We start from the raw sequence: 20,000 nt of genomic DNA on the forward strand, positions 1-20,000 counted from the left end.
AGACTTTTATAGCTTATGATTACTTCTGTGCATGATTCAAGTACCGTTTAATTTTCTGGATGCTATTACAAAACTTTTTAAAGCTTATGATGATTATTTTCCGTCGTAATTCGAGGATCCTTTTTATCTTCTATAGACGCTATTACGAGACTGCATTGAGTGATGGTTAGATCTAGTGTATGATCTCTGTGATTCTTCTCTACGTTTATTTATCATGAAAAGGATTGTTAGTGACGCTACAAACAACATCTTTCTTATAATGACAAGACGCATCAGTTTAATGTATATACAAACCCACCCATCCATCCACTCCCACCCACCCACGCAGTCACAATCACTCATCCACCCACCCACTCACTCACGCAGTCACAGTCATCCACCCACCCACTCACTCACGCAGTCACAGTCATCCACCCACCCACTCACCCACGCAGTCACAGTCATCCCCACCACGCAGACTCACCCACACAATCACATTCATTTACCCACCCATCCACCCACGCAGTCACAGTCATTCACTCACCCACCCACCCTGTCAGTCATCCACGCACACTCACACTCACCCATCCAACCACCTATCCACGCACACTCACCTACAGTCAGTCACCTACACACCCATCCACGCAGTCAGTCACTCACAGACTCACCCACCCAACCACGTACCCATCCACCTGCTCACACAGTCACAGTCACTCATCCACTCACCCACCCCCCTCACCCAAGCAGTCACACTCACCCATCCACGCATTAACAGTCACTCATCCAATCACCCACCCAGGCAGTCACAGTCACTCAACCATGCACACCAACCCACTCAGGCAGTCACAGTAACCCATCCACGCACACCCACCCACCCACACAGTCACAGTAACTCACCTACCCATCCACACCCACCCAAGCACAGTTACAGTCACCGCCTCTTCCTACAACACACAAGCAGGTCAGCTCTCAGCGGAAGCCAGCACTTGTCGACTATTACTGCTCGCCACACTCTCACCTCCCCTTCCCGCCCAGACACCCCCCTTTCCAATACTCCTGCTTACCTATATACACCGCCCACCGCCCCTCCTCTCTCTCTGACAAGGTTCCCGAAAGCCAGAGAGAGAGAGAGAGAGAGAGAGAGAGAGGAGGGTGACTCCAGTAAATATTAATATGAAAGCTTCAGGTTTAAGAGTATAAGAAAATTAACAGTATAATGAATTTTCTTAGGTTAGTCTATAAGCTTATACTAAAACGTACCTTTTTTCTTTAACCAAGGGGAACAATTGATTAAAAAAGGAGACTGTACCCTAGTAAGTATAATTGTAGATATCTAAACAGCACGCATATATCATCACATCACCAACTTGAGCCTTTATGACGCAAAGCACAATTTTTCGCCTCAGCATTGCGGCAAACCCATGCAAAACAAAACAGAAGAAGAAAAAATTTAATAGTCTCCCGTAAAGTTTCAGGATAGAGAGTGCTCCTAACTTACCTAGCTAGTCGTAAAGAATGTAATTATTTTAACGGTTACTATTATATACTGCCATTACTGCTGCTATCGCCAGTATCACTGTCGCCACTACTACTACTACCACTATGATAACTGAACGCTACTATCACAACCAACATGGCACCGCTACCACAAATACACTACATATTTTGCACATCACCGCTCGAGTCTCATTCAACATAGTATTAGAAGAGTTACACAGCTGAATGGTGGGCTTACTGGAGGAAAAAGAATAAAACTCTACGCTGCTTTGTCAGTTACTAGGTATTATAAGTTTGAGTATATACTGCGCTGGTTCGTTTTTGGGTGACCGGTGACACGATACGGCTGTGAAGTTTGTGTTTTATAAAGCTTGTTCACTGCTACGTGTCCAGTGATCAGGTGTCTAGAACATGGTCCAAACTTCATGTATTTAGCTACGTTTTATTTATTACTTTTGTACTACGAAATGATTTACTTCCATTCAGTCTCCCTTCATCATCTCTGTTAAGAACTTTGTAATCCATCCAATTTTACTTTTTCTGTTGATTTTATGGGGGTAGAGAGATTAATTAAGCAATCATTTTTAGTTTTCTTGGGTAGTAACAGTCCAGGTCTCATTTTTCACCTAAGTTATCTAATCCTCTTAAGCATTTTCATAAGAGCATCATAACAAATATTTAACTTTTACACACGTTCTTTTGTCATTATTTTCGTCGCACATTTATCATTATATGTTGCTGCCTCATCTATACGCTCTTTTTTTTATTTACTTATCTTATTGTATATCATCCTATTCCTCTTTCTTCCTTTGCCTTCATTTTCTCTCAACGAGTATTCCCACATTCCCATTCTCCCATTTTAAATATAACCACGCCTGAGTTTCATTCACTATGCAGGAGTAACTAGATATTTCTCTACTCAGTCTCCATACACACTAATGCACCATTCTTAAGTTACATACAGCTTTACAATCCACAAATATGTAATTATCGTATACATGAACTAATTTCCTTATCAATTCCTAGAGTACAGTAGTATAAGTATTTCTCTCCATTACCTTCATTCTTATTTAGTTATTCAGCAGGGCACCAGTCTCACCAATCACTCTTACTTATCAGTGCACCAGTCTCACCAATCACTCTTATTTAAGCAGTGCACCAGTCTCACCAATCACTCTTATTTAAACAGTGCACCAGTCTCACCAATCACTCTTATTTAAACAGTGCACCAGTCTCACCAATCACTCTTATTTAAACAGTGCACCAGTCTCACCAATCACTTTTATTTAAGCAGTGCACCAGTCTCACCAATCACTCTTATTTAAGCAGTGCACCAGTCTCACCACTCACTCTTATTTAAACAGTGCACCAGTCTCACCAATCACTCTTATTTAAGCAGTGCACCAGTCTCACCAATCACTCTTATTTAAGCAGTGCACCAGTCTCACCACTCACTCTTATTTAAACAGTGCACCAGTCTCACCACTCACTCTTATTTAAACAGTGCACCAGTCTCACCAATCACTCTTATTTAAGCAGTGCACCAGTCTCACCAGTCACTTATTTAAGCAGTGCACCAGTCTCACCAATCACTCTTATTTAAACAGTGCACCAGTCTCACCAATCACTCTTATTTAAGCAGTGCACCAGTCTCACCAATCACTCTTATTTAAACAGTGCACCAGTCTCACCAGTCACTCTTATTTAAGCAGTGCACCAGTCTCACCAATCACTTATTTAAGCAGTGCACCAGTCTCACTAGTCACTCTTATTTAAGCAGTGCACCAGTCTCACCAATCACTTATTTATGCAGTGCACCAGTCTCACCAACCACTCTTGTTTAGCATAGCACCAGTCTCACCAATCAACCTTATTTAAGCAGTGCACCAGTCTCACCAATCACTCTTACTTATCAGTGCACCAGTCTCACCAATCACTCTTATTTAAGCATTGCACCAGTCTCACTAATCACTCTTATTTAGCATTCCACCAGTCTCACCAATCACTTGTTTAGCATTGCACCAGTCTCACCAATCACTCTTATTTAAGCAGTGCACCAGTCTCACCAACCACTCTTGTTTAGCAGTGTGCACCAGTCTCACCAATCACTCTTATTTAAGCAGTGCACCAGTCTCACCAATCACTCTTATTTAAGCAGTGCACCAGTCTCACCAATCACTCTTATTCAAGTAGTGCACCAGTCTCACCAATCACTCTTATTTAAGTAGTGCACCAGTCTCACCAATCACTCTTATTTAAGTAGTGCACCAGTCTTATCAATTACTCTTATTCAAGCAGTGCACTTCTCACCAGTCACTCTTATCTATTAGTTCACCACGTCATGTTATATACAGTTTCAGGATTCATATATTAGTAGCAAGCATAAATCTGACAATAATTCTAAATGTAGAAGGCAAAAAAGAAACTGCCTTTTTTTCTTTTTAGCAAGAGGGGAAGCTGGCCAAGGACAACAAAAATAATAAAAGAAATAAATAAAAAGGCCCACTTGATTGCCAGTTCCCTAAAAGATTAATAGAGTTAGCAAAAAAAAAAAGTCTGGGAAAAATATTTTAAAACCTTCCTTAATTAGTTAGTAAAAGAAGTGAAAGGGGGTTAACCTCTTCAATACTGAGACTCATTTCTATCATGACTTTTGGGTATGATTAGACAATTTGACTAGCATTAAGAAGCATCTATGAAGGTCAAAAGATTAATGGCTAGATTCTTAACTATTTCAATCCCCCACATAAGTTTCTGAAGCTATATAAAATCACCAAATAGTAAGCAGAATGAATATGGAAACAATTCATGGTACTGAGGAGGTTAACATTCATGAGCACAAAGAGGTCTAGATATGTTCCCCTCTTATAGTTAATGTGATGAAAAGTTATATGTATGAGAAATCCCTTTTATGTGAAGTCTTAAGGAATGTAGCTCTTGCCCATAACAAGATGCTGGTGTACAAACTTTGCCCTTCTACAATTACTCTTTTACTCTATATGACCCATAGGCAAATTAATAGTGAGTGCTTAATGGTGACTACAAACCTGCTGCCGTGAAACCAAGGAGACGATGGCAATGGTGATGATGATGGTGACGGTGATCTGCTGGAGGAACCACTTATGTACATTCACCAAACACCTTCCTCAACTCCTTACCACAGTTAGGGAGACTCAGCCTTTTGTATTAATATTCCTCTAACATTTTCAAATATTTACCATAGTATTGTGCATGTCAGTCATTTAATCCTGCATCACTGCGGCACCTTGTCTGCAATGTCACTGCCTCCTCACCTACCATTCTTCTCACTGTTAACCCCTTCAGTACTGGGATGCATTTTTATCATAAGTTTTGGGTATTATTAGACAATTTTATTTATAATAGGACAGGTCTATGGAAGTCAGAAGATTAATAACCAGTCTTCACTATTTTCATCCCTACTTAAATTCCTTAAGCTGTATAAATTCACCATATAGTAAACAGAATGAATATTAAAATGTATCATGGTACTGAAGAGGTTAAGTATTACACAATTACTTAATCTTATCCTATTCTCATAAGTTGCAATATCTTCGTTGTTTTTGATTCACTAATACAGACTATTATCCTTTGAATTTTAACATATTACATAATTACTTGACTATCCTGTTCTCAAAAGTTGTAATATTTTCATTCTTTTTCTTATTTTCTAACATCTAGTATACATATTCCCTTGAATCTACCAAGTATTTACTCATCTTCTTAGTATCAAGCATATGTTCTTAACCTGTGCATTGAAACCACTTGGCCCTTGCTACATAATAATTTTCAAGTGGATATTCCTAGTAATAACTGAAGGGACCCCAAGACATAGCTCCTTCCCAATGATAAGGATGTGATTATGGTATTTTCAAGTCACCAAACCCAACATGCAGCTTCTGACTTTAGCATTGTTACACGACCACCCATTGCTTCCATGCACAATGTCTTTTCAGGTGTGGCTCCCCCGTGTGTGCACATTATGAAAAGAAAGGGATGTATAGACAAATGTGAGAGTGCATTGTCCAGTGGCTGTTACCATGTGCATGTGTCCTCAGGTGTGTAAAGTTCCAAGAGCAGAGGCAATGGATAAGTGTGCAAAGAGGAAGTGAAAAACAAAAAATAAAATAAAAATAAATAAATTAATTAATTAAAAAAAAACTTTTCCAGTGGCCAATTACAAGAGCTCACCAAGAAAAGGCATCAGCATAGATTAAATGGCATACTAGCAACTACAACCAGTAACAAATCAGCAGCACCACACAGTTAGGAGTCCCAAACACCACCATCACCACAAGCATGCACGAGGCACCCCCAGGGAAGGTGTGTGGTAGCCAGGCAGTGCCGTCACACCTGCTGTCCTGTCCTGGCATTTCACTGCTCTGGGTCAGCACAATAATTAACTCATCAATATTTCAATGAGACAGTCTGGAATGGGACATGTAGGTCAGCATCACACAGAGCAACCCCTGTCAATCACTGAGAGAAGAGGTGTGTAGGTGTGTAGTGTCTGCATGGGAATTGCTGTGCTCCACTGACCTGCACTCACCATTCCTGACTCCCTGTGTTATTGGTGAGGAAAGAGAAAGATGAGATACATACAAGTATTTAATTTGTCATAATACTATATTTAATCATATGATAATAAGGAAGAGTTCGATATTGCAATAAGGGATAAGGAGAAGAAAAGAATGCTGTACTCAGCAACCACAGCCAAGTCTGAGTTCCCTCCACCACTACCACCACCACCACCACTTCATGCTGTCATACTTTACACTATGATACAATGTATGTTGTCTAATGTACAAGGATATACATAAGTAAATAAATACAAATTGGTCCATTTTAAATATCAACATGGTAAATCATGCATTGTAAACCCATGAGAATTGTTACAGAGTTAGAAATTAAGTTAAGTTCATAAAATGCTGCACAGCAACCAAACAACTTAGGATGAGGAACATACCTAACCAAACCTACAGAACCATGATGGATATAAACAGTGGGTGCCTGCTGAACATTAATCATGAAGCACTAATACCACAGACTGAAGACTGTTACGTGACTCTAAGGCGGCGGCGGCTACAGCGTGTCTTAAGTACACCTCTAATGATATAAGTAAGCCACACACACTCCTTGGCAGCCCACCGCCCAGCAGCCCGGTCTGGAGCACACTCTAGACGGCCCTGGCGGTGTGGCGCGTGGCCTCCCCAGACCACTCGAGAGACTTTGATTCGTTAGTAGAGGAACAGAAACATTGAAGCAAAATGAGGCAAGAGACAGCTACTCTCTCATGGACCAAATGCTAAGAAAGATTAGTGCTGACACCTGCAGGAGTTACTTGCTCTTCAAATTCAGCCTCAGAATCTTACCTGTCTTCCGACGCACCAGAAGACACTTTCATCGTAGTAAACGTGAATGTCACATATTGCAAAGGAAATGCCGTTGACAAGATCACACAGCCTAACATAGTCTTGGTAGGAAGTGAAAACTAATGCATTACAGCTGAATTTGTGTAAAAAAATAATAATTTAGCTGGTCCATGCTTACAATGTTGGTGTTGTCGTCGTTATGCCGTGGGGAGAAACAAGATCTGCCTGGACCTGTACATCACATTAGTGGCCTAATGTAACCAGATCTTGCAGATACCTTAGGTTACTGTGACACCTTTGGTTATCCTAGGTTCACTGTCTAGCTCTTAAAGGTACAGTACATGGTTTGCTGTAGTCTCTGAACACATACAATGACACTTCTCCTTCACTTGGGTGGTGCAGAGTCTGGTAAGGATTATTCTTGACTATCAAGTAATCTAAATGCAGTCTTATGGATACAGGAAATATCTTCTGGATGACTATGTTACGGGTAATCTGGCATGTTGTCAGTGTGCCCGGGGTGGGCACTCCTCATTTACTGATGTTAAGTTCAGCCAACAAAGCAAAGTCATTTTAACGTCTTTATAGTTCTGTGTTTTCTTATTAATTCCGATTAAAAAATGAAGGCAACAAGTATTTCAAAATTTTCGTCTCTTTTAAAAGAAATCACAATTAAATTCTAAACCTTAGTATGTTTAAATGAAACACGAGTAAATAATACAAGCACGCATCACTTCACCACATCCACATAGATAACGCTCACAGCAAACTAGTGAAAAATTGTGTTTTGATACAACGCAGTATGTACACACATACTATAGCACCCTGTCTCCTCCGCTCCTCCACTGCACCACTGACACTCACTACAGAAACCCCAGCAACACCCAAAAACCATTGATTAGTCTGACATCATGTAATAAAGAAGTGGGTGAGCAGGTAATCTTATGTAACTAATTCAACACCGTTAGTTTCCCTTCCCCTGAGCTGAATAAGAGGTCAAAGAGTAGGATTTTGAGCCTTACATTAACTCTTGAAAATTACTCTTTTGAAGGAGTGAGGATTGCACTGCAAAACCCACGTGACATCAGTGACAGTGACTGTCTCACCTCACACCCTTGGCTATTTCCTCAGTCTAGGGTGAGTCCATTTGTTCACCTTCACTCACACCACGGTAATAGTGACAACCAACACACAGACACTGGGCAACCCAGGTGAACACAGAGCTAAGGCGCACATGGCCATCACGTACATGTGACTACCTCATACACGTGGCTGTCACATACACATGGCTGTCACGAACACATTGCTGTCACATACATGTGGCTGTCACGTACACATGGCTGTCACGTACACATAGTTGTCACGTACACATGATTGTCACGTACACATGGCTGTCACGTACATATGGTTGTCACGTACACATGGTTGTCAAGTACACGTATGTCACATACACATGGCAACCACGTACACGAGACAAGCACATCCAGCTGGCCGCCACGTACACAGGGCCAACAGGTAGCCACAACACAGACAATCACCATCACCATCACATCACCACACTGAGATCAGGTCGCCGCGGCGCCACAGCTCCACACGCAACACATCACGACACTGACGAAACACACTTCACAGAGTACTCCAAATCAAGGCCAAACAAGACACGATACACCTAAATTTATAAACTTACTTGGCGCTATGGCACAGGGATGAGGGGCGAGGGCGGCGCCGGCCGTGACTTGTGACACGAGACACTGTTGCCGACACCCGCGACTCGACAGGCACAACACCTAACTACGGTATTATCAAAAACCAGCTAAAATATTATCGTCTAATCATTAAAGCATAGTAGTACACGTCTATCTGAAGCTGACTCAGCCTCTGTTTATTATATTTCCCTCAAGAATGATCGCTTACCAGACTCCACACTCGCCGCGCAGGAGACAACACCATGTTACCTCTCTGACATGTTTGGGAGATAAAATGTATCCTGAAAAAATCAAATATCCTTTATTGAAAATAAAAAATACAAACAAAAAATATGGAAAAATGAAAGAAATAGAGGTATGTACACAAAGCTCTACAAACAAATAAATAAAACACAAAACATTGGAACACGTAAATGCAAGTAGGCTACTATTACCATTTTGTTATTAAGTTGTCCAAACATAACACAAAGCGGAGACGATCTGGTTCGCTTCTGATAGTTACGTTCCTGGACGCCGGTCTGGTGCAGCAGTGGTGGGGCGCAGCCGGGGCAACGGGCGCCTCGGCGTGGCCAGGGCAGCGTCAGGCTCAGGAACTCGCCCATGCTCAAAGAATTCAGGACAAAAGAAAGGACAATGGACAATGCACGAACAAAAACACTAAATGCAGTGAAAATGCACTAAATTAACAGGATATTATTATCTATCCCTAAGCACTGAATAATTATGTATTTTTTCATATGAAATGGTGTACAGAAGGGCAGAGTATATACTATGTACAGTAGCGAGGAGTTCCAGAGCCTGAAGGGTTGATTCTTCCTACCTGTGGTGTGGTGGTTACAGCCTAAAGCCTAGCTGGGCCCTTGATTCCCTCTCGTGGTATGAGAGGGCTGGTGGTCCTTACAACAGACACCAGCCTTGCCTACACGCTCAAACCCGCCCTCCCCCCCACCATCACACAGCGCTCCCAGGCTGGGGAGAGGGCAGATTGTTTTTCCTCAGTATATTTTATTACATGAAGAGGTACGGCTCCTACAGGCGCTAGGTAAGCCCTTGAGGACCTGGCCCCGCGCCCCAGTGGTCCTCGGGGTCCTGGGTGTCCTGGGCGCGGTGCGGGGATTGGGGTCAGGGTCTCCAGGTCCCCGTCACCACGCTGGGGTCGGCCGCGTTCCCGTTGTCGTCCCTGCCGCACGGCGCGTTAGAAAGGAACGATTTGGAAGGCTGAGGTATGCGGGTGGCGACCGCAGACCTGATCTTGGGCGCGGCGGGAGGCTGGTAGTTGAAGGGCTGGACGATGGCTGACTGTGGAGGTGACTTGACCCGCCCGTCCTCCTCTACCACAATGAATGACCCCAGGCGAGACAACCTCTTTGCGCGCGCCTCGGGGTCCTCCTCTAGCTGAGCCCCCACATGGGTGCCAGGAGGATGAGTGGCCGGCCGCGGGCGGAGCTGTACTGCTTCTGCAGGTCGCGGCGTCACTTCTCCTACCCGTGCGCGAGTCGGACTGACGAGGCAGTGTGGTCGAGGGTCAACGGGCGTCGTGGCCTCGGAGGGCGGCGAGGATCTCGTATCTCGACCTCTTAGCTTAGCCAGTTTCAGACCTAGTCTCGTCCTGCTCTTTCCCGTCTCACCACTGCTCCCGCCGCTGGCGGCGCCATTGACAGGAAGTTTTTCGTACGTTGAGCTGCGCACCAAGGGCTGCGGCGGAGATTCCTTGGCAGCGGATTTGGGGCGAGTGATCCACACCTTCTTGTCACTTTCCTTGGGTTTAGTCTGTGCACGTTCCACTTTCTTCCACAAATTAGCTATCCTGCTCGTCACCTCCTTCTTGACGGTCTTCTTGGTGCCCTCGTGTTGCCACTCAGCCACGTCAGAAGAGGTGGGTGGCCGTGCGTCTCTCGTGAGGCTTGCTGACTTGTGCTGCGGAGGCCGCCCTTTGGTGGGACTCAGGTCCTGACTGCCACTCTTTGGTATCACGGTGCGCACACCTGCACCAGGTTGCGCCGTGGATGGGCTGGGCTGGACAATGTCCCGCCGCAGCCTCGTCTTCACAGCTCGATTAGGTGTTGGAGTTTTTTTTAATTCCGCCACAGCGTTGTGCTCTGGACTTAGCGGGGTGTCGCTGTCATCCTTGGTGAACGTGTTTTGACGCTGCAGAGGCTTGGGAGGATCTGGGCCAGGCCTCGCCAAGGACTTGGATCTCGCCGGCCGAGCTGTCACACTGCCGCGTGAGCCAGGGCCGAGCCTGGGGCTGGACCCAGCACTACTTCCAGCAGAGGAGCCCGTGTTTCGGCCCGTGGGACTGTCCTCGCCGCTGCTTCCTCCCTTCTGAATGTTGGAGGTCTGTCTTAATGCTGATGCCCTTGTGGCGCGAGGCAGTTTGGGTGACGAGGGCTTCACTGGCGAGGCGGAGCTGGGCCTGACAGCCGAGGGCTTCACCATGCCAGTCTTCACAGTGCTAGAGGCGGGCCGGGTCGGCGTGATGAATTTCTTGGCACTAGAGTACAGGGGTTTTCTGCGCCCTCTGATGCCTTTCCCAGTCCCCTCGTCATCTTCTTGGGGCCTGGCTGGCTTCTCCCCAGGCTTCACGATGCGGGGCCGCCGGATCACTTGTGCCTCTGCTTCTGCTTCTGCCTCCGCCTCTTCCGCCTCGTCGTCATCATCTTTATCTGGAGGGTCGTCATCAAAGTCCTGAAGAAAATTTCTCATCTCAGACTCATCCTCGTTTGATATCAAGCTGAGCGTCTCAATATCCAAGATGTTCTCTTCGCTGAGGAGGTCTGAGGACTCGCTGGTCATGGCCTCGCGGGTCTCGTTAAGGGTGCAGATCACGATGTTGGCGTCCTGCTGCAGCGCCTCCAGCTGCTCAGCAGTCAGATCAAGCATCTCGTTGCTGTCCTGGAAGTCTACCAAAGGACCATCCTCTGCCTCCTTGGCGGGGTCGTCGTCGGATGGTGTGTCAGGCTCGGGCTCCGGGGTGATGTCAGCCAGAGGTACCTCGATGGTGCGGGTCTGGTATCGTTCTCGGTCCTCCTGGCGCCGCTGCTTAATATTCTGTTTGCCCTGTACCTTCGGTGGGGAGGCGGGAGCGCCGTCAGCGTCACCAGTCCTCACAGGGGGAACTTCTGACGCTGCCTCAGGAGAGATTTGTGCTGGACTTATTGTATGAGTCTGGAAGCGACTCGGGTCTTGGAGGCGACGATTTTTGGGAGACTTCTTAGGACTGATTTTATCACTGGCCTTATCACCTCCGGACGCAGGGTCTGTTGGCAAGGCTTCCACTGTTCCTTCTGAGGAGGATATCGTTCGGGTTCTGAAGCGCTCAGAATCTTCCTGACGTCTCTGTTTCGCTGTTCTTGCAGCAAATGGCGAAGAGGGAAGCACCTCGACAAGTGTTGTGTCTGTGTCCTGGGAAGGTGTTGCATCAGAGGACACTTCTCCATCCCCGCGAGTAAAGGTGCGGTACCTGTCTTTGGGCAGGTGTCTCCGTGCCCGCGGTGTTCCCTGCCTGTTAGGCGAGGCGTGCGCTGAGCCGCACCGGGGGGAAGAGAAGCCATCTTGGGGCAGATCAGGAACATCAACAGGCAAGTCATCAGCGGCGAGTTCCGTGTCACTAGCGGGACCGACCGTCTCCTCGTGCTCCGTGATGTCTGTGATCTCCTGGTAGGTGGAGGCTTCGTCACCACCTGTCAGGGTGAGCGTCGAGGCAGCGTTGAGGGCTTCCTGCTGGAAAATGGCTGCCAACTGCCGGGCGGGAGCCGCCACCATTGCTGTGTGGTCTGCTGGGGGTGAAGGAGGCGAGTCTCGCTGCTCCGCCACCTCGGAGGTTATGGACGCCACGCTGATCATGGAGTTCTCCATGTCATCGTCCATCATAGAGGGAGGAGGAATGTTGTCTACATTAGAGTGACAGGAACTAACCATGCTGGCCATGTTTTCAGTGGAGCCGTAGTCTTGGTCCCCAAGGGCGCGGCGCACCATCTCTGGCATACGGCGCGTGTGACGGCACTCCAGGCGGCGGTTATTGGCGCGGGAGCCGCGCGGTTCCTCGGTGCTGTTTGTGAGGCTGTTAGACATGGATGCCAGACTACCCATGGCTGAGGGAGGCTTGATGTTGTCGATGCAGGCGTCTGACGCGGCGCTGGTTATGCTCTGTGACATGTGGGAGGTTTCGTCACTACTCAGTAGCTTGGCCTCGCCTGCCACAGCCCTGGCCACCTTCATGGCCTCCATGGCCAGGAAACCTGACTCAGACATGGACGCCGTGACGGAGGTGTCGGAGCCGCGGCCGTCTGAGGGGGAAGACTTGTCAGTAGAGTTTCTCGGCTCAACCCAAGAAGGTTTGTCATCAGGGGAGGAGCCCATGCCCTCTGCTGACTCATCACTGACTCGAGGCTCCATATCCTCCTGCACCGCCTCCTTCTCGACCGCCGCCAGCTGGTCATGCACTGTTGGCGCACTGTCTTCACTTGTCATGTCGCTGTGAGGCTGACACATCTCTGCCGTGGTTGCTGTCACCTCGGAGTCAGCCTCTGTGTAATCAGCAGCGCTCTCGTCATCCTCCTCGCGATCCTCGAAGTCCTCCTCCTTGATGTGCCTCTGAGCGCGCTCACTCTTCTCGCTCTGCTCGGAGTCCGTGTGGAGTTTCGAGCTCTCTACATCTGGCGTTGGCATGGCGGCGTCTGCGTCCACACTCTCCGCAGCGGCCGCCGTCGCTCCCGCGTTTTTTGGCTGGGCGGGTTGTTCGTCGCGACACAGTGTAAGGCGCTGGATAGGCACCCCGGGCACTAGGCGCGCCGGAGACCGTGACGATGGGGCGGGGATGCGGGAGCCCCCACGCCTCCTCCTACGACTGTGACTCTCCAAGTCAGACTTGCTCTTGGGCATGCCTTGGCTGATGCACTGTTGTAGAAGAGCTTGCTCAGTGGGGGTCGTCTCTTCTCCAAATGACTCTACGGACAAGGAGCTCAAGGAAGAGTTCCTTGAGAAGCACACAGGCGTGTCCTCCACGCCGTAGTTGCGGACGCTGCCAGCCTGCTGTGCGCTGGGAGCCTGCACGATGGCGCTCTCTTCCTCGCCCTCGATGGAACTTAAAGACGAGTGTCGAGATATGACACCAGGTGTTCCTTCCACCGCAAACTGCCGAGGAACCTCCTTCTCCCCGTCAATCTCTTGTCCTCTGCTTTGAGCCTGTTGAGACCTTCTGCCGCGAGGTGAGCCTGGTGTCCTGGCCCGCGGGGGCTGGCTCTGGGGCTGCGGGGACTGGGGAGCTTGGGGGTGCGGAGATGCGAGGGGTCTGGGGCTGGTGTCCCTGCTGGCTCTGTTGCCCTCGTCGTCACAGCTGAGCGACGAGAGTGAGTCAGCACGGGAGAAGGTGGCGGGCGTGCCCTCCGTGGCCCACATACGCATCTGGTCCCCGGCAGCGTCCTCTTGCAGGGTAGGGCGTGGAGATATCCTGGTGCCACCCACCTTGACGGCAGGAGTGACCCTGGCCACAGGAACGGGCCGGTGGTGTGGGGAGTGCCGCGGGGAGGCGAGGGGAGGCCCAGTTGGGGGAGCCCCGTGAGCACACAGATGGCCCGCCCCATGCCTCTTCACCCCAACTCCAAGCTTCACCTCCTTCACCTTGGCGCCAGGTCGAGCCTACAAGGAAACACTCATCACTCACCTGTCACTGTTGAGGTGAAGGTTAAGTACACTTACACCAAAGCTGGTCACCTGCAACCCTGTGAGGGATTTGCAGCGCCCAAGAGAACACACACACACACACACACACACACACACACACACACACACACACACACACACACACACACACACACACACACACACACACACACACACACACACACACACACACACACACACACACACACACACACACACACACACACACACACACACACACACACACACACACAAACACACACACTATGCAAGAAAATGCCAACACCATTACAATTATACAGGACAAAACACCGTCATAACTGAGTCCCAAACACAATGAAAAGTTCTTGGTTAACTTAGCGGCTCGCCTCTCACGCCATGCCTTCCCCTCAGGAGTCGCCGAGACACTCACCACAGTGACGATGACTCAGCAGCAAAAGAGGCATTGTCACGACCACGCTGAAGCAACAAGCCAAGATGAACAGCTTTTAAAACTTCCAATTCATGCCTTTAGTGTAACAAGTGAGTTTTGACGTTCAGTGCCGAGTGTCTCATGCTTCCCAATATCTTGTTCGAGGGAGGAATGATCAACTGATATTTCTGGCGCTACAATAACACCATATGGTTTAAAACGGGGCGAGGGATCAGCCAGTAAGTTAACCAGTCACGGACATCAATAAAATAGGGAGAGAGGAGCCGCTTACCCATAGAGTGATCCCATTATTTGCATTGGAGGAAAGGAAATGGGGGCGAACTTACTCATCATGTCATATGCATCAGAAGAAAATGAGGAGCTTGCCCACCAAACTCATGCAATATGTACGAGTATTACAAGCAGTTTGTTTGTCGGGGTTTAGTTCAGCAAGTTATTCTTAATATTATCATCACGGAAAGGGAATTATTATTGTTATTATTTAATAGAGAAAAAAAGGAGGAGGAGGGGGAAGGGACGGGGGAGGGGAAGGAGACGTAGGAGAACACATACAGATGTTATTAAGGTGACATGATGAAGACAGAGACAAGTTACCACTGATAAGAGTGGAGAAGAGAGTGAAGAGGGCAAGGAGGTGGTGCTGAAAGGCCACAGGGGCACCTCACCTTGGGCATAGCAGACTGGATGCACTGCTCCAGGAGGTTGTCATTGTCGGAGGAGTTGTCACCTGAGTCATTGAGGCTGGGCCGTTGACCCGAGGCGTGGCGCTCCTTCCGCGGCTCCTCGCCCGGGATGGACAGCGTGGACAGGTCCGAGATGGAGGCGGCGTGGGAGATGCTGGCGGGTGTGTCCTCCGTGCAGTATGTGCGGAGGGTGTCTCCCCCCCAGACCCCGCCACCAACACCCTGAGGAAGCCTGCAGTGTCAGCCCCGCGGTGCTACAAAGGCTCCACCTTGGGCTTTCTTACGCCTACTGACAATTCAAGGTGTGACGGAAAAAACGACTAGATTTCCCTTCAGACTAATAATTTGGACATTCTCTTTCTTTCCTCTCTGGAGCCTTTGTTATGGGCTGGAGGCAAAAGCCCGGGCATGCTAGGGCGTGGCGAGCTATTTGGCAACCAGTCATGAAGTGCATCTAAAGAAATAATGATTTATCTGCATTCCGTTTAATAATATACACCACTGTTTAGGAGTTTTATTTCCGAGTGACTCTTTCTTTACGAACACCAGCTGTATGGAAGCAGCTCAGACTTACAACACCAGGAGCAAAACTACTAACTGGAAATGATTAAGGAAAAAAAGAAAAAAAAAAAAACGTAAATTAGGGGAACAGCATGATCAATCCCGCTGCTTGTTGTAAGTTAACCGATGGGAAAATAACCAATGCTGGCAAATCTAAGCAAAAAACAGGACAGCCAGCAACGTCTTGAAAAAGCTACTCAAACTGCTAAAAAAGAAGAAAAACAACTAAAAACCAGCTACACACGCCACAAGGCACCAATCACAATGACCTTACCTTAACTTAATGAACTGTCTCACCTGTACAAAATTGACGACCCAAACCACCTACTCCCTCACTCACCTGACGCGCTACCAATCAACTAAACGCACTGACCACACACTTTACGCTGTATATATGTATGTACCTGCTGGGCATGGCTGTGGGCGGGGCCGCTGGGAATCTGGGTGGGCAGGTTGGAGGCCTTCACCACCGGGATGCCTGAACCTCTGGGGCGGGGGCTGGGTTGGCCGATACGGGAACTGCCACGGCCGCTAAACTGCTGCTTGTTGCGCCGCCTGGAAATGACAGAGAAGAAAATACAGCTTAGCAAGTGAACTGTTGTATATCTTCCTATGACTTGACTTCTTTTAAGAGGGAGGTTTTTAAGACATTTGTCCCAGACTTTTGGAAAACAAGTGGGCCTTTTTTTTTTATTGTGTGTTGCTCTTGACCAGCTTCCTCTCTTATAAAAAAAAAAAAAATCAAATTCTTTTTTTATGTAAAAGTGAAAAAAATAACCTCACATAAATTATAAATTCCTAAAAAGTTTACCCATCAAATTAATCACCATCTAAAATACGTCATATCTTTTTTGCTCTTTCTATTTCAATGATCAATCAATTCTACATCTTATCTAAGGCGAGTATAATTAACAGGTGCGTGGCATGGAAAGTGGAGGTAATGAAGGTACAGAACAGTGACACACGTACAGGTGGTGAAGGTGGACAGGTAACAAGGGATGGTGTGGCAGGACAATGAATGGATATGAGTACACAAACAAATAAATGTAAAGAGCGGGACAGGTGAAGGTGTACAGGCGAAAACAGGAGTGCAGAAAAGTAGGTACAGGTAAGGAAGTCACTTATAATCCTTTGAGTCACCTGTGCACCGAAGTGAATAAAAGTAAAGTGTGGTGTTTTTTTTTTGTGTGTGTGTTTCTGTGTCAGGGAGATAAGCCAAGAATTAAAAGAAAGGAAGGAAAAAAACAAGCACACATTGTTAGAAAAGTCAGAAGTACAAGGGGAAGAGAGAGAGAGAGAGAGAGAGAGAGAGAGAGAGAGAGAGAGAGAGAGAGAGAGAGAGAGAGAGAGAGAGAGAGAGAGAGAGAGAGAGAGAGAGAGAGAGAGAGAGAGAGAGAGAGAGTAAACTAAACACAATAACAAATCACAAGCTAGGAATTATGGGTATGTTGCAACAAATCACGTAATGAAAGAAGGAAGGTAAAAAAAAGAAAAGAAAAGAAAAGAAAAGAAAAACAATAAGTAGAGATCATTCCTCAACTTTTCTTCCTCTCCTTTTCTCCCTCTTCTCTACACCCCCAGCCACCCCCAAGTCACCCTCCACCACCCTCCACTCTGATCACGTGACAAGCACCCGCTGACAACAGGACGCGAAGTGACGAGCTGGGTGAAGAAACTCGTTTGTCACCTTCGGGATTAGGCTAAACAGTGTGTGTGTGTGTGTGTGTGTGTGTGTGTGTGTGTGTGTGTGTGTGTGTGTGTGTGTGTGTGTGTGTGTGTGTGTGTGTGTGTGTGTGTGTGTGTGTGTGTGTGTGTGTGTGTGTGTGTGGTTATTATCATTACCGTTATAGTTGCTGTCGTTGTTATAATTTATCTTAAATATGTTATTGTTGCCAACCCCTTCAGTACCATGATGCGTTTCATTATTAATTTTTCTTACTATTTGTTGATTTTATACAGCTTCAGAAACATATGTTGGGATCAGAATAGTGAAGACTCTGGCCATTAATTTTCTGACCTCCATAGACCCTTCCTAATGTCAATAAATTGGTTTAATCGTATGCCTAAAACTCATGGTAAAAATGTCAGTACTGAAGGACTTAATGGGATGACAACGTTCACTTTAGTAATAACACGAGAACAAACGCGACATATAACGAACACTTAAAGCAATTATTTCAACCCTGCACGAGAATCTTACGAAATAGAAGATAAAATAAGACAAAACATTACAAATTAACGTATGATATCCTGAAGGACATAATTACATTAAAAAAGAGAAAAAAAACACGAAAAATGAAACCTGTGAAAGAAAAAAAAAGTTCAAGAATAATCACAAAAGAAAAGAAAAATCACACGAGAAAAATACAAAAAAAAAAGATTGAGAAAAAGGAGATGAAGAAAAAAATAAAGAGTGAGGGATGAGGAAGAAAATAATTACACTCAGCAGGAGACTCATGGATGCACTGAACCAAGAGGAGGAGGAGGAGGAGGAGGAGGAGGAGGAGGAGGAGGAGGAGGAGAAGGAAGATGGAAGGAATGAAAGGATCTAAAGGAGTATATAATGAAAGAATAAATGAGATAAGAGAGGAAGGAAAGACGGAAGGAAGGAAAGAGGAGGAGGAGGAGGAGGAGGAGGAGGAGGAGGAGGAGGAGGAGGAGGAGGAGGAGGAGGGAGGGAGGGAGGGAAAGCTGGGGAAACAGACTGGCCTTCACGCTCTGCACACACACACACACACACACACACACACACACACACACACACACACACACACACACACATGGACGTGATATTCAACCCTTGTCATGCAGCCACATAGCCCAGCACCGAAGGGCCAGCCAGTCACTGCCGCCCACCGCCCGCCCACACCGCCCACTCCATCCCTGCTGCACTCTCGCTCGCCCGCCCAACTGCCCGGCTACCACGCACTTCTCTCTCTCTCTCTCTCTCTCTCTCTCTCTCTCTCTCTCGTATGTCACGCACCAGCCGCGTACTACTTCCCCTTACTGTTCTCCTCCACTTCTCTCTTTTCCTTCTCTCTCTCTCTCTCTCTCTCTCTCTTCTTCTTCCTCTCTTATAGTTCCTTTCTTTCTTTATCCCTTTAATCCTCGTTTCGTCACTGAAGACACACAGATCCAGCTTCACCCACAGTAACTCCACCATAATTATCGTATCCTGACACCTCCACCATTCCACTACGTCGCAGAAAACAAGAACCGCCTAGAACCGCACAGCTGATCCACGCCGGGTATTTCCTCCGCCCACGCCGCCCCGTCACGGCTCGCGGGACACCCTGGGGCGGCGCGGCGTCATGCACGGACAAGGAACCATGACTCACCCGCGGAGGAAGTTGATGAAAGCCAACATTTCGTTCAACAGGTAAGAAGGAACAGGTAAATAAGAAAGAGAGAGGTGTGGAGAGAGGGAGGGAGAGGTTTGTCTGCTGGGGCGTGGCGTTCAGATGACTGTCCGCCGTCGTCTCCTCCTTCTCCTCCTCCTTCTCCAGCTCCCTCCTCTCTCCGTCCTGCCGCCCTCTGCTTGCTTCGCCGCTCCCTTGCTCGCCGCGCCGCCAGCTGCCGGGGTCTCGGCCACCAGCATCACCACGCACCACAGCCACCGACACCACCCCAGACTACACTGCCGCGCCGCCACACCACACCACTCAGGGGCGGGAGGTGGAGGCCGCAGGACACTCTCTCTCTCTCTCTCTCTCTCTCTCTCTCTCTCTCTCTCTCTCTCATGACGTCACCAGTCACGCCCCTGCCCGCCTTCTCTCCGCCCGACCTCAACCACAGCTTATTGGCCTATTACTGAGGCTGCAGGAGGACCAGGAAGAGGAGGAGGAGGAGGAGGAGGAGGAGGAGGAGGAGGAGGAGAACAGGTGGAGGTCCCGCGTCTAGAATCCTATCCGAACCCACACTACATCCACCTACACTACACTTCGTCCATCACTCCCTGTACCCCACATGTCCCCCAACACACATCCCACCGCAACACACGCGCAACAACACACCTGCAGCAAAGCAACACACAACACAGAGCACATGGCTGACACGCTCCCTCGCAACACAACACGCTCAACACAAC

The 20,000-nt window shown here is 47.7% G+C and overlaps 1 protein-coding gene across 6 annotated transcripts in view; it reads right to left on the reverse strand.

Annotated features, from left to right (window-relative positions):
• Window positions 1–6,089: 6,089 nt before the first annotated feature.
• LOC123506875 (adenomatous polyposis coli protein-like) overlaps window positions 6,090–20,000 on the reverse strand; it is a 367,568-nt gene continuing 353,657 nt past the window's right edge. For all 6 annotated transcript variants that reach the window (XM_045259244.1, XM_045259242.1, XM_045259241.1 and 3 more), the window contains 3 exons: window positions 16,318–16,468; window positions 15,335–15,574; window positions 6,090–14,212 (listed from right to left, as the gene is read on the reverse strand). In XM_045259244.1, the coding sequence (XP_045115179.1) occupies window positions 9,695–14,212; window positions 15,335–15,574; window positions 16,318–16,468 (4,909 nt within the window). In that variant the 3' untranslated portion in view covers window positions 6,090–9,694. The remainder of the gene's footprint in view (window positions 14,213–15,334; window positions 15,575–16,317; window positions 16,469–20,000) is intronic.

This window comes from Portunus trituberculatus, chromosome 21 (genome assembly GCF_017591435.1).
Source record: "Portunus trituberculatus isolate SZX2019 chromosome 21, ASM1759143v1, whole genome shotgun sequence".
Classification (NCBI taxonomy): domain Eukaryota; kingdom Metazoa; phylum Arthropoda; class Malacostraca; order Decapoda; family Portunidae; genus Portunus; species Portunus trituberculatus.